At 38.4% G+C, this 13,499-nt stretch overlaps 1 protein-coding gene across 1 annotated transcript in view; it reads right to left on the bottom strand.

Annotated features, from left to right (window-relative positions):
- The window catches only part of LOC101846782 (E3 ubiquitin-protein ligase TRIP12), a gene marked incomplete in the record, with an annotated part of 59,416 nt that overhangs the window by 32,570 nt on the left and 13,347 nt on the right, over nucleotides 1–13,499 (bottom strand). Inside the window, 12 exon segments of the mRNA XM_013089854.2 lie at nucleotides 387–543; nucleotides 919–968; nucleotides 2,083–2,147; nucleotides 3,281–3,392; nucleotides 4,472–4,594; nucleotides 5,609–5,770; nucleotides 6,560–6,652; nucleotides 7,635–7,832; nucleotides 8,895–8,980; nucleotides 10,451–10,546; nucleotides 11,843–11,929; nucleotides 12,290–12,597. Of these exon segments, the coding sequence (XP_012945308.1) occupies nucleotides 387–543; nucleotides 919–968; nucleotides 2,083–2,147; nucleotides 3,281–3,392; nucleotides 4,472–4,594; nucleotides 5,609–5,770; nucleotides 6,560–6,652; nucleotides 7,635–7,832; nucleotides 8,895–8,980; nucleotides 10,451–10,546; nucleotides 11,843–11,929; nucleotides 12,290–12,597 (1,537 nt within the window).

The raw sequence follows: 13,499 nt of genomic DNA, 5'->3' as shown, positions 1-13,499 counted from the left end.
TACAGACTGAAATAAGAGAGGGGAAAGAAAAGAAGTAGGACCTACCAGTGGTGCCCTCCAACCACTCGCACAGAAATAAAGTCTGCGTGCCAAGTGAACACACTTAAACAGATCACATACATAATGTCATACTAACTAGCTCGCATCCATTCATGTTTTGATTTAGTCGAGTTTTACCGCAATTGCAACACATATGAGTGCCAAAGATTAGAAGCATTACAAGAGTAACAAACGCAAAAAAGGAGAGGTGAGGATGACAGATCTTTTATAGGAAAGAAAGATCAAACCACTCGAGAGCACATGCGAACCACCCACACAACCATTTATAGGATGAATGGGGACCCAAAAAAAGTGAACACACAAACACACACACGATTCCCACTGACCTCAACAATCTTGTTGTCGATGGGTGTGTACAGGTGCCAGAGCCCTCGGTCATCCTGCCACTGCCAGAAAGCCCCGTCCTGGCTGATTGTCCCTCCTTTACGCAGCAAGGCGTTGACAGAGAAGAGCCCGTCAGTTGGCAGCCGGGGCAGCAGTTCACTGAAAGGAAATAAAGCAAATTCAAGAGTCACATTTTTATGTTAGTTATTGGCAAGTAAAGAAAAAAAAAAGCACACCTCTAGTAACAACAATAACGCAGTGAGGTCCACTTAAACCGAAATCTGCCGGAGCACCTGATTTTTGTTTTTCGGGTGTTGTTCCTTCCACTCTGTAGCCTCATTTTGATGATAATTTTCACCTCCTAACCATTCGTCTTTTTTTCAGGCGATCTAATCCAGACCATTCTTTTTCTTATGAATCAGCTGTCTCATTCCCAAACAGGTTGCAGTGAGATAGTAGTATCCAGTGTAGCACAACTGTGTGATTTTGGTGAAAAAGGTGAGTTATGGACATACTCGCGGCCAAGCTACTCACCCGATAAGGCTGACAATCTCAAAGAACTCCTGGGGTGTACGGGAGACAAGCTGTGGAGAGAGAGAAAGAAAAAGAGAGAGAAATGATAAGCATTTTCATCAGAAGATAATGCTAATCTTTCTTGTCAAGAAAAAAGTTAAGATAAATCGTTATGTCAAGCAATATAAAATAAAAAGAAATCTTTAGTGAACTGAAGCTGGCAAATTGGTTTGTTAACATAAAGACTGCGTTTACAGACCATTTATGTTTATTAGTGATCAAATTTATATCATACAAAAACTAGGAGACCACGATACTTTTCATTATACACAAAATCCTTTGATAAAAGTGGTTGGTAAGTAAAAACAACCTATAAAATTTGTTCAATTGTAACATCGAGTTGTTTGAATTGGTAAAAAGAGATGATCATCAACATGTGAGGCACAGAGAAAGATAAAAAGAATGGTGAAAAGGCAGGCTGTAGCCGACGCATCCTCCGACCGCCCACTCAAATGGTAAGGACAACAAAACTGAACAACTAACATGAACAAAAGATAGTCTTATCTATACCAAGTCTTGAATTATAACCTAAAAGAAAAAAACATTCCAGCAAGATAGAGAATCGAAAAATATACTTCCGCATGTTGGCCAAGTTCTATACCCTGAGACATAAAATGTTTTAGAAACAAAAAAAATGTAACCCTACACTTCTGTTTGTTGGCCAAGTTCTACATCCTGCGCAAAAAAATATTCCAGAAAGAATCAAAATAGAACCCCACACTTCTGCTTGTTAGTTAAGTTCCGCATCGAATAGAATCACAGCGGCTAACTTGCAGCTCTGCGAAAGCAGCTGGTTCCATTTTTCTGATGCATTAGATAAAGCAGAACAAGTCCTAGGGGTGACAAGTCTTCTGTACAAAACAGGAAGTAAAGTCTTTCCACACAACTTCAACAATCACAACCAAATGAATCAGAGAGGGATGTGTCCCAAATTTAGTTTTGTGTAAGTAAGTGTTTTATGGCATTTGCAATACAATTAGTTCATGGAAGTGCAGAAGAATATAGATGTTTCTAGACGGTAACATCTGGATCTTTAACAACTCGACAGTAACATATAAATTAAAGAAGCAGGAGGGATATGGGTGACAGATGGGTCCGAAGTTTACTATTACCAAGTATATTTACCTCAAAGCACTGGTCAGTGGTCTCTGAGGAGCCCGTCAAGAGATACCTCAAAGTCTCAGCAATTTCTGTAAGTTAATAAAAGTAAAAATCATTATTAAAACAAAATTTTATTTATTCATTAGTTTTATAATGACATACAAAATAAGTCAATGTAACATCTCAAACGTTTTGTAAACAGTGAACCTCCATGGAAAAAATCTGTAACTTTGGCATGACCTGTAACAATTTCTCAGTAATCCATCTGAGATTTAGGGATGATCATTTTCAATCTTCCATGACCCAACATATTATCCCCATCTTGGCAAATTTTACATTCAGAGTATTTCCCAATGACAAGGTTTTTCCAGAACTCAAGTAAATAAAAACAAACTCTAGGAACTTTACAGGAATGTAAAATCACATTAATATTTAAACAATTTTCCAGACTTTTCAGAGGCAGTTGAAACTGACATCTGCGTGTTAAAACACCACTTCACCAAGGGGCAATGGGAAAAACAAAGATTATTTCTGTTCTTGAAAAAAAAACTGTAGTTACAGTAAAAAATGTTGTCGACCTGCTATTTACTGCTGGGCAGCAAACATGATGAACGCACCCATGGTATCAGGTGAAAGCAACATAATGGTTACAATTCTATAGGGACAGATTGTGAAAATGGGAACATTACTAACAAAAAAATTAATAAAAATAATTGTAGAACTTATACATCCCCACCGGAACACTTAAGAGCATTTAGAACCAATCTGGTCTGAGAGATATACAATATCCCAGCAGAAAGACAGAGATAGTTGATAAACATCCTCCCCATTTGGTAAAATAAGTAACATTGAAAAGAAGTGTTTTAGTTTTGCAAGAGTTTTTTTGTTGATTTTTTTTTCCTAAGGGTTTTACGGCACTTGCAACACAATAAGGTCATATAAGTGCCAAAGATTAGAGGTGTTACAAGGGATTAACAAACACAAAAATTTTTTCTATAGTAGAGGGTTTTACGGCGCTCGCAACTGCATAAGGTCATATGAGCGCCAAGGGGCACAAAAAGAAAGGAAAGATCAGTATGATGGATGTTTGATAGGAAAGAAGGAGCAAACCACACCAGAACACCCGCTAACAACCTGCTAAAAAGAAGCAGAACATTACTAACTCTGAAAAGTAGACGATTAGCACCCATAGCAGCTATAGAGAAAAGCCAGTAGTACTTACTCTGTTTGAGCAGTATGACGGCCAGATCTGGACAGTTTGAGCACATGACCACTAACATCCTGACCACTGTGACGAACACACTGGTGCTGATGACAGGCGGGCTCATTACAAGCTGAAAAAAGACAGTTCCATGAAGGAAAATTGCATCATCATTCACAGATTTCAATTTTCATTATCATTCACAAATCTTAATCTTTATCACCATTCACAGATTTCAATATGCATTATCCTTCAAGCATTTATAAATCTGAGACATCACCTTGCATTGCAAAAGGAAACCCATCAAACCTGCAGGAAGACAATCACCTGTACAAATGACCAATTCCCCCCCCCCCTGCATTTTTTCCTTTATCATAATGACAATGTCTGAGAAGATCACCTATGTAAGATGACCATTTTTCTCATCGATGATGGGTGGTTGTCTTGCACAAATGCAACTGTATTTTTAAAGACTCCTACCCTCTTAAACAATGTACTGGGTTGACAGGCTGCTGAACTGATGATAAACTTTTACATTAATGACTACAAAGAATGGAAACATTTTCTGTCAACTTCTTCAACTATCCAGTACAAAATCCAAATACATAAAAATAATTCGACTCTTCTGGACATATCAAGGGTAGACCAGCAAAGGCATCCATAATTTTTAGATACAGTGGAGTCTACTTAACCTTACAGTCGATCCGAAAACGGCGGTAAAGAGAAATAAAATAAAATCCCCAATTTTTTTTCTTCTATTTGAGCAATCTCTCTGAACTGTAAATACAGCTGACCTGAAGAAAATCTGTTCTGCAGATTTTGATTTGAACAGACTCCACTGAAATTTTAAGTATAAATTATGATCTCAATGAGTTCAAAGGTGAGGCTGGCAAATGTCGCCATTTGCGTTGATCAAAGCATTGCTTCATTTCTCAAATGAGGGTTTTTTAATCCCTATCTTTGCTGCTTCTCTTGGAATTCAAAATAAACCACCTTAAAATTTAAGGAACATATTTTCTACAATATCTTGTATCACGATATGAACAAAGAGATTAAAATATATATATATGTTGGGCAAAATGTGGGCAATTTCAGAAATTCGCATTTCTGGATTTATCCTGAAAGATAAACCTCTAACGTATGTAAAGTCTAATAATAGAGATGTGCTATCAGCGTTTTGGAGGAGCTTTTCAACTCCAGACACTAACTCACCAGTTGCTGAATGTTGGTCAGCAGGTCGTGAACAGCAATTTCTTTCAGCAATCTCTGATCGTTTTGAAAGTTGTCCACAAGGCGGGCAAAGCATAGGCAAACACTCTCAACAGACTTGCTGTCCTGTAAATGTTTGTTAACTTGAGTAAAGAGAAGCCCATCACACAACAATCGTCATTCAGAGCAAGGAAAAAGCAAGAAATGCAGACAGAAACAATAGAGGGAGAAAAAAGAAGAAGGACATACCACGGCTGCCCTTCAACAACACACTGCCCGACACAATAATTGTCATTTAAATGCAGAAAAAAAGCCATACAGACAGACAAGCAACAGAAGGAGTAAAAGAAGTGGGACCTACCAGCGGTGTTCTCCAATCACCCACTGTTCCTCGACTGTCTAGTTTTGATCAGCTTCAGTTCTCAGCACAAAACCACTTAGAACCCATACCCACAGAGAATAAGAACAATAAAAGGTAAAAGTATAGTACAACTCCCCAAGTCTTTGTGCATTTTGATGACCACTGCCAACTGTCTCCAGTTCTCATAAGACTTAGCACCAACCCCGCTGTGACCCCAGCCTGCGCACTAGGTCAATCATGTTTGAAATAGGTTGGGTGGGTGGACGACTTTTATACTATGGACTTCTCGTGAGATCAGTCTGCAGGTCCTTTATAAAAATCAGGAATCAGCATGCACTACAAATGGTATGAAAGTGCTGTGCATTGTCCGTTGAGTTGCTCTCCTCATTTAAAATAGAAGACTTTATTCCTTTCCTGTTACACAATTTTCAAGAAACCAGCTAGGCAGTTAGAGAGCATAATACCGTGGATACAAAAATTATCATCAGCAAACTTTTCATATGAACTACACCCAGAATTTTTAAATAAAAAAAACAACAACAACTGCAGTTTCTTTTTTATATCTGTGATATCAGTCCCATCTGTTCAAGAAATATTTGTCGAAATTCAAATTTTAAGTATTGAGAAAATAAATACCACACACAAAAAGATAAAGGTAATGCGAGTACAATTTTTAAAGAAAAATGAAACGGTTCTTTCCCCCCCTCCCCCCTTCTGAAAAATGATGCCCTCTGAGCTTAGAGCAACTGAATGAACGTCATCAATACTAAGGAACGTACAGAGTGATTGAGCCGGCCACTGAGGAGAGACAGCGAGTCCCTCATGTAGTGGAACTCATCGGCAGACATGGACTGCACACAGTTGGCTGTGATAGTCAGGGCTCGCCGCTGGGCAATGATGCTGAAGAAGTCCAAGAACATCAAGCAGGCAGAAATTCCTCCCTGGTGGAACAAAAACACAAAAATTTCAATGTGACTTCCTCCGTGTCGGAGCAAAAACACAAAAAAATTTTCAATGTGACCTTTTTTCCTGGAGGAACAAAAACAAAGATTTCCTCTTAAGTGGAACTAAAGTGTAAAGATTTCAATGGGACTTTTTCCTCCCTGGTAGAATAAGAACAAATTTCAATGTGACCTTTTCCCTGGTATAATAAAAACAGAGATTTCAATGTGATATCATCCCTGGTTCAACAAAAACATAAACATCTCAATGTGACCTGAGGTCTTTTTCAAAACCCATTCACAACTTGTCCAAGACAATCACATATAAATACTTCCCATTTTCTTTACATTGTAATGACACTGTCCACGCTTATTCAGTGAGGGGATAGAGTAAGATAGAAATAACAGAGGGAAAATATATGGGGGTAAATTCACTTCTCAATCTTACTTCAGTAATTAATTTTCACAAAGTCAACACAGAACAAGTAAAAGTGGGCAAATGCTCTTCTTTAGTTGGTGTAAACTGACCTGATTCAACATTTTTTTTACACTACAAGCCTACACCAACTAAACCAAGCCATCCATGTGAGTAAAAGCTAAAATTTGTGTTGAGAGCAATCAGTTAACAGTAACTAAAAAGACTTTGCGAAAAATTTTTGTCTGTAGATATTTTTATACAAACACAAATAAAATATTCTACACATACACCTGTCAAATAGTTTTATTATGCAACATCTATTATTATTATCGTTAAAATGCAAATAAATTCAAACTGAATGAGGAACTCACAGCCTGCAAGATTGCTTTCCCATGCCTCTTAGAGAGAGTTTCCAATGCTGACAGAGACTGCTCAGCCACGTCAATACAGTTTATGACTTGCAGCTGAAAGAGAATAAAACTTTTTATACAACATTTAAACTTTTCAAACAATCTTTAACTTTATCAAACAACAAAAAAAGCCTAAAAATAATTTACTGTATTAGAAGATTCAGAATTGAAACCAAAAAAAAAAGATTTATATCATTGTATGAGGGCTTCGCACCCAGTCTCGTAACAAACTTCCCCTATAGTACAAATAAATAATCATTTTAAAAACTACTCTTAACTGTCATAGAAGTTTGCAAAACATCAAGCTTCCTATTGGTAACACATGTACCCTATGCTTAATTCAATCAAAAAGAGCAGCGAGAAGATATTTATGAATACAAAACCTGATGCTCAGAAAACACATTTCACATACGAAAGTGTACATTGTGTTAATACTCATGAAATGTTTTTTTTAAACTAAGTACTTTTTTTCTTACCTTTCCAAAGCTAAATAAAGAGAAAATGAAAAAGCTTACTCATCACTTTACAAGACAAAAAGAATGATGGAGCTGAGGGGCCAGGATTTAAACTTTATAACTGCAGAGACCCACCCCCAAACAAAAGAGGAGAAGAGGTGAAATAAAAATGAACCAAAAAAACCCAGCTCATGTAAAAAAAATTTAAATTTCAAGAGAACATGGTAAATGTGAAAATTATAGCAAAAACAATAGAGCAAAAGAAAAACAACACCAGAGCACCCTCCAACCACAAGAAACTCTCACCACACCAGAACATCCTCCACCAATCACCCACTACAATACAAAAGTGTTTTCACAATCATAAGGGGTTTCTTTTTTGGCACTTGCAACATTAATAGGTCATATAACAGCCGAAGATACGAGGTATTACTAGAGAGTAATACACAAAGAAATTTTTTTTTAGAAAGATATGGACAAAAAATGTTTTTGATGGGGGGAAAAAGGGAGCAAACCATACCAGAGCACCTGCCAACCACTCGCTACAAAACAAAAACGTGCGTATGCCAGACAGAGCTCACCTTCTCCAAGAAGACAGCCACCCCTTCCACCACAGAGGCTGACGAGCGCGGCAAGGCCTCCATCATGTAGGTGAGCGCCCGGCTGGCGTGGATCATCATTTCAAAGTTGTGCTCCATCTGCAGCAGCTGGATGAGGGCGGGCACCACCTGCTTGATGGGGAAACCCACCAGGCTGTCCTCATTGCCCATCACCAGGATCTTTTGGGGAGAGGAGGGGGGATGAGGGAGGGGAAGAAATGAGAAGTAATAATACATGTAATTTTTTGGTTTTAGTAAGAGTTTAACACTTGCAACACAGTTAAGTCATACAAGTGTCAAAGATTATAGGTGTTGCAAGAGAGTAACCAACACAAAAAAGAAAGAGGAGAGATCAGGATGATACACAGATGTTTGATAAGAAAGAAGGAGCAAACCACACCAGAGCAACCGCCAACATCCCACATAGATGTTTGATACAAAGAAAGGAGCAAACCACACCAGAGCATCCACCGACCACCAGCGATGGATATTTGAAATGAAAAAAAAGAAGCAAACTACACAGAGCACCCACCAACCACCTACATACAAACATTTACAGGACAGAAGAAAAATAGGACCTATTGATGGTATCTTTTAACCACTTCCACAATACATTTGTTGGAAAGAAACGTTATTGACCAAAATTGGGACACTAAATCAGTGATGGGATGATGCAGAGTTGAGATTCACATGAAAATAAGTACACTGCAATAGGGACATTTCCCTGGGAACAGATTAGAACAGTTTGAATCTGAGCAATGAGAAGCGCATTGATGTGACAAAGACCATATTTAGTGCAGGGAAATAAGCAAGAGAGACACATGCAGATACAGAGGAAAAGACAAGAAGAAGGACCTACCAGTGTCACCCTCCAACAACCCACACAGGAACAAATAAGTAAACGCACACTACATAACAAAAATTCATGACTGTTGTACACAATACGGAGGCACATCTCATTAGGATTAGGAGATCAATTAACTTTGTCGGTCAGTGTGAACTATTCAGAAGAAAAAAAACCCACTGACATTTTCACAAACTTTTTATTCTACAAAACTTATTAACTGACATTTCCACAAAACTTATGTCCTCAAATTTTCAAAAAACTTTTCCACTGCATTTCCTCAAGATTTCTTCATCACAGTCTGGTAATCTCACAGTAGGAAACACAAATCTATCCTTCCCTTGCTGACAGGGAACTCATGAGCCCTACACGAACCCTTTACACCCCAACCCTCTCACCTGGCACATCTCCATGACGGCAGACAGCTGCTGGGCTTCATCACCAGTGGCCTGTAGACCTTGCAGCAAGTGCTGGACCTTGGTCACTGCAAACACAGACTGGGATTTAATATTTGCATATATATATATATATATATGTGTAACACTAGTGAAAAACAAGTTTAATACAAACAAATGTGCAACAATATTATAAAATCCATTACTTTTAAAAAATTGTACGGTAGCAGGGCAGCCCACCCACCTGCATGTTTTAGTAATCAATTTTAAAAAAATTAGTAATTCGGCTTAAAAATTCATTATGTTTGGGCAGGGATAGTCTTTTTCCATGGAGTGTTAAGGACATGGATTGCAAGTTTAAGGATCAAGGTAACATAATACAAGAAAAGCATTATGAAATGAAAGAGGTCATCGTGGGCTGGCTCTCATTGAGTTAGGAAAACAATGAAGGGGAGGGGTGGGGAAGGGGTTGTTGTAGAGTTTTTGGCAGTCAGCTTGACTCTTGCAAAAACAAATGAAACTGACGAAACACATCACAAGCTTCTGATCTTGAGTGGGCATCACTTACACACCATGCTGAGAACCATAGCTGATTGTTTCAAATAATGATCCATTTCCTTCTTAAATTCTCTCGTAGGCCTAGGCAAAGTGTAAGAATTTCTTAACTCATCAAACTATGTCATACTCCTGGCTTCGGTGCAACTGATGCTTTTAAAAATGCAAAGTGTCACTCAGCAACTATAGCACAAATGGGTTCGGTGCACAAATGGAGTACTGTTAGACAGTGGCATGTGACGCAACGAGTAAAAGTTGACTGTTGGGATCGGAAGGTTTTTCTTATATTGCAGGAGGAAAGGAATGGGTTAGGATAACTGAATGGCAAACACATTTTAAAAAATAGGAATCACGAGTGCTACAATCATATTTTTGTGAGAAGGAACAAAAACCATGACAATTCCACGAAATTCATAATGATGGGCAGCCCTGTTGTAACAAAGATTGCAAAAGTCTAAAATCCCCATCAATACAATTTCATCGATTTTGAAGAACAATTATTTTGACCCTGACTGTCCTTGGCTGAGTAGGATATAACATCTGTAGGGGGAAATTGAAGTCACATCTTCTGCATGCAACAGCTCAGAGCTTGAATTGACTGCTTCCTAGGAAGCCGAGAATGTTTCGGAGCGCTTAAAGATCTGTTGGAATAATAATTAATAGCAAAGCACATAGAGCCTACTTTCAAGTGGGGATATGCACCATGTTATTATTAGAATATAAAACATAAAAAGTGGTAACAGGCAATACATTTTTTTAATCATCAAATTTCCATGAAAAATGAAAGAACCTGAAAAGGTTCCTATAAAACAAACTCTTCAAATAAGGCACCAGAAAAGGCTTGATATACACAGAATGTGATCGATTACACCTCAGAAACCGCAAAACAATTTCCTTCACTCCTCCTTTTCAAAATTTAAAAAATCCTGCAGAACCCCAAACCCTACCAATGGGGCTCCTTTCCCACATTAAAAAACAGCATTTCCTCAATCTGAACTACTCACTGGTTCCTCCACTCATAGTTCTGTGCAGCAGCTGATGCATTCGAGGCCCGAGGGCTCCGAACAGATGGGATGGCAAGCCTCTTGCTTCCAGTAAAGCTGTTGGGGGAGGTGGGGGTGGGGAGAGGGGGACGGGGAGGAGGGGTTGGAGGGGGAGGAGGGAAATGTAAATGACCATGGTGCAGTCTGCAGTGACAGCCAATAATGGTTCTTTTTTCCTTTCATACATGCAGATCTCTCTTCTTTTTTTTTTTTTTTGGTCTTCTGTCCTGATTTGGTGCCCATATTTGTAGGTTACATAAAAAAATGTGTCAACATGGTAGTAATTGTTAGTCTTTAAGAAATACAAAACAGGAAGAATGAAAAATTGTTTGACATTTAATGATGATGATGACATGTACCCATATCTTAATACTAAAAAAATTACAAGAAAATGTGTCTATTATAACAATAAACATGCAAAATAAAATTATGCCCTTTGTTTTGTCTATCCCGTGACATACTTTGCTACTCCTTTACTGGACCACTTATGTCTCATTAAAATTTGTCAGTATCAAGACATTGCTTCTCATTTAATTCTAAATTTCAAAACCAGACAACACAACATCTAAATCAAAAGCAAATCTCTTTAAGGCCTTTGTGAAGTAGAAGGCATCCATTCAAGTGTAAATTTAACTATAATGTTTGAAAAAAACATACCAAAAAATCCCAATATAGGTTATTTGAGGTTAGAGTGTTTGTGTTGGAGATGGCAAAAACATTTTGTTTTAACAAAAGTTTTTCTGCACTTGTAACTCAATAAGTGCCGAAAATTTGAGATGTTACAAGAGTATAACAAACACAAAAAAAAGAAGCAGGAGAGATCAGTTTATAGTTTTAGTAAGAGTTTTATGGCACTTGCAACACAGTAAGGTCGTATATGTGCCGCAGATTAGAGGTGTTAAAAGGGAGTAACAGGCAACAACAAAAAAAAGAAGAAGAGATCAGGACGATAGATGTTTGATAGAAAAGAAGAAGCAAACCCCATCAGAGCACCCGCCAACCACCTGCTGGCAAGAAATAAAAAGACAAAACAAAACAAAACAAAACTAGACCAAGTATTATGAGCTCCAGATGAAAGATCTTGCAACACAAATAGGTCTAATAAAAGCTTAAGATGAGAGGTACAAGGGAGTAACACACAAAGAAAAAAAAGGAGAGATAAGGATGACAGACGTTTGATAGGGAAAAGGGAGCAAACTACACTAGTGCACCCACCAACCAACCAACCATTTTATAAAACAAAACAAAAAATAAACAAAAAAGAGGGAGAGGAAGAGTTTAACTTGACTCAAGAAAAAAAATGAAAAAAAACCCAACTATATCATGCCTATCAAAACAGTTTCTGTAGCTTACCTTGTAGTCGGTTCATCTCCGACTCATCGTTGTCATTGTCTGGACCTGCGCCTCCTACAGCTCCGAGGGGCATACCTGATCCCGAGTCTGAAAGAAGAGGAACTTGGGTCAATTCAATTTGGTTATTTCAGCAAAGTAAGCCAAAAGCACACATGCAGGTCATGTAATTCACTATTACTATTACAATGTATACATTGATACAAAACTGTCAAGAACAGTTTTCTATTGTTCAAGTTATAGTTTTACAGTGCTAGCAACACAAATAGGTCATATGAATGCAGAAGATTAGAGGCGTTAATGCAGATAATATACAAAGAAAACGAAAAAGAGATTTAATAAGGACGACAAATGTTTGACAGGAAAGGAGAAAACCACACTAGGGCACCCGCAAACCACACACACACAATAATAGAATCAAGGAGATGGGCACTGTAACACTGAGCATACCTTCTGACTGCGCCACAGCCCCTGTCCGTCCTGCTCCTCCACCCCCATCTCTGGGCCTGCCGTTACCACTGCCGCCACCACCACTGCTTCCACTGCTGTCCTGCTGTGGTTGCTGCTGCTGCTGTTGCTGTTGTTGACCAGGACTGGACATGCTGGAGGCTGCTGTGCTCACAGTGGCCGGGTTGCTGCTGCTGCCGCCGCTGCTGCTGCTCTTGCCTATCTCCGACCTCTCCCTTGCAGCCACCACAGAGCTGCGGCTGGCCCCTGCTCTTCCTGACCCTCGGTTTGCTGTAGACGACTGACGCCCACTGGAACAGACAATCACACATTTCAACTATTCGGGGACGCCACTGGGATTTGGTGATTTGAAAACAAAAAGACAGTAAATAAACACAGTTGTATGGGGTTCAACAGAAAACAATGCAAAGGATAATAACTATTTTTTTTGTGAAAATGAAAAATGGCATCCCTGACAATTATTCATTCATCTTTGAACGTCATTTTCACAGAGCAAATAATAACGATGCAAATGTAGCTACTTTCAGTTTCATTTTAAGTAAGCTTTACAGCACTTGAAACACAAATAGAAGAGATATTACAAGAGAGTAAGATACAAAAAAAAGGAGGAGGATAAATAAGGACGATAGATATTTGATACGAAAGAAAGAATAAACCACACAAGTGTACCTGTCAACCACTTACTGTTCATCTTGGGAAGTGTTTTTTTTCCACTTTGAGCAAATAATAATAATTGCAGGTATAGCCAGTTTTTTCACAAATAACCAACAGCCAACAAAAAAAAAACAAGAGGCAGACTACTGAACAGTCATAATCCCTATAAATATTTTACACTTTTAGCAACAAATCTCAGACAATTTAGAAAGCAGGCTCTTTTGACTCTGCTTGTCAGGGTGAACCACAGTCCTTAGGGGAACATCCCATCAAACACAGAAATACTCAATAAAATGTCTCACCTCCTTTTTTGTTCTTAAAAAGTTAGGAGTTTTATGGACCCCTCAACACAATAAACTCATGTAAGTGACGAAGATAAGAGGTGTTACAAGAGAGTAACAAACACAAAAAAGAAGAAAAGGTGACAAAGGCCATAGATGTTCGATAGGAAAGAAGGAATGAACCACATCTGAGAGTCAACCAAACATCCACTCACTTTCCTTGAATGCAACATGAAGGGCCAAACAATCACCTATCT

This window comes from Aplysia californica, unplaced genomic scaffold (genome assembly GCF_000002075.1).
Source record: "Aplysia californica isolate F4 #8 unplaced genomic scaffold, AplCal3.0 scaffold01065, whole genome shotgun sequence".
NCBI lineage: Eukaryota > Metazoa > Mollusca > Gastropoda > Aplysiida > Aplysiidae > Aplysia > Aplysia californica.
Note: the sequence above shows the minus strand (reverse complement) of the source record. Positions and strands in the feature narration are given on the sequence as shown.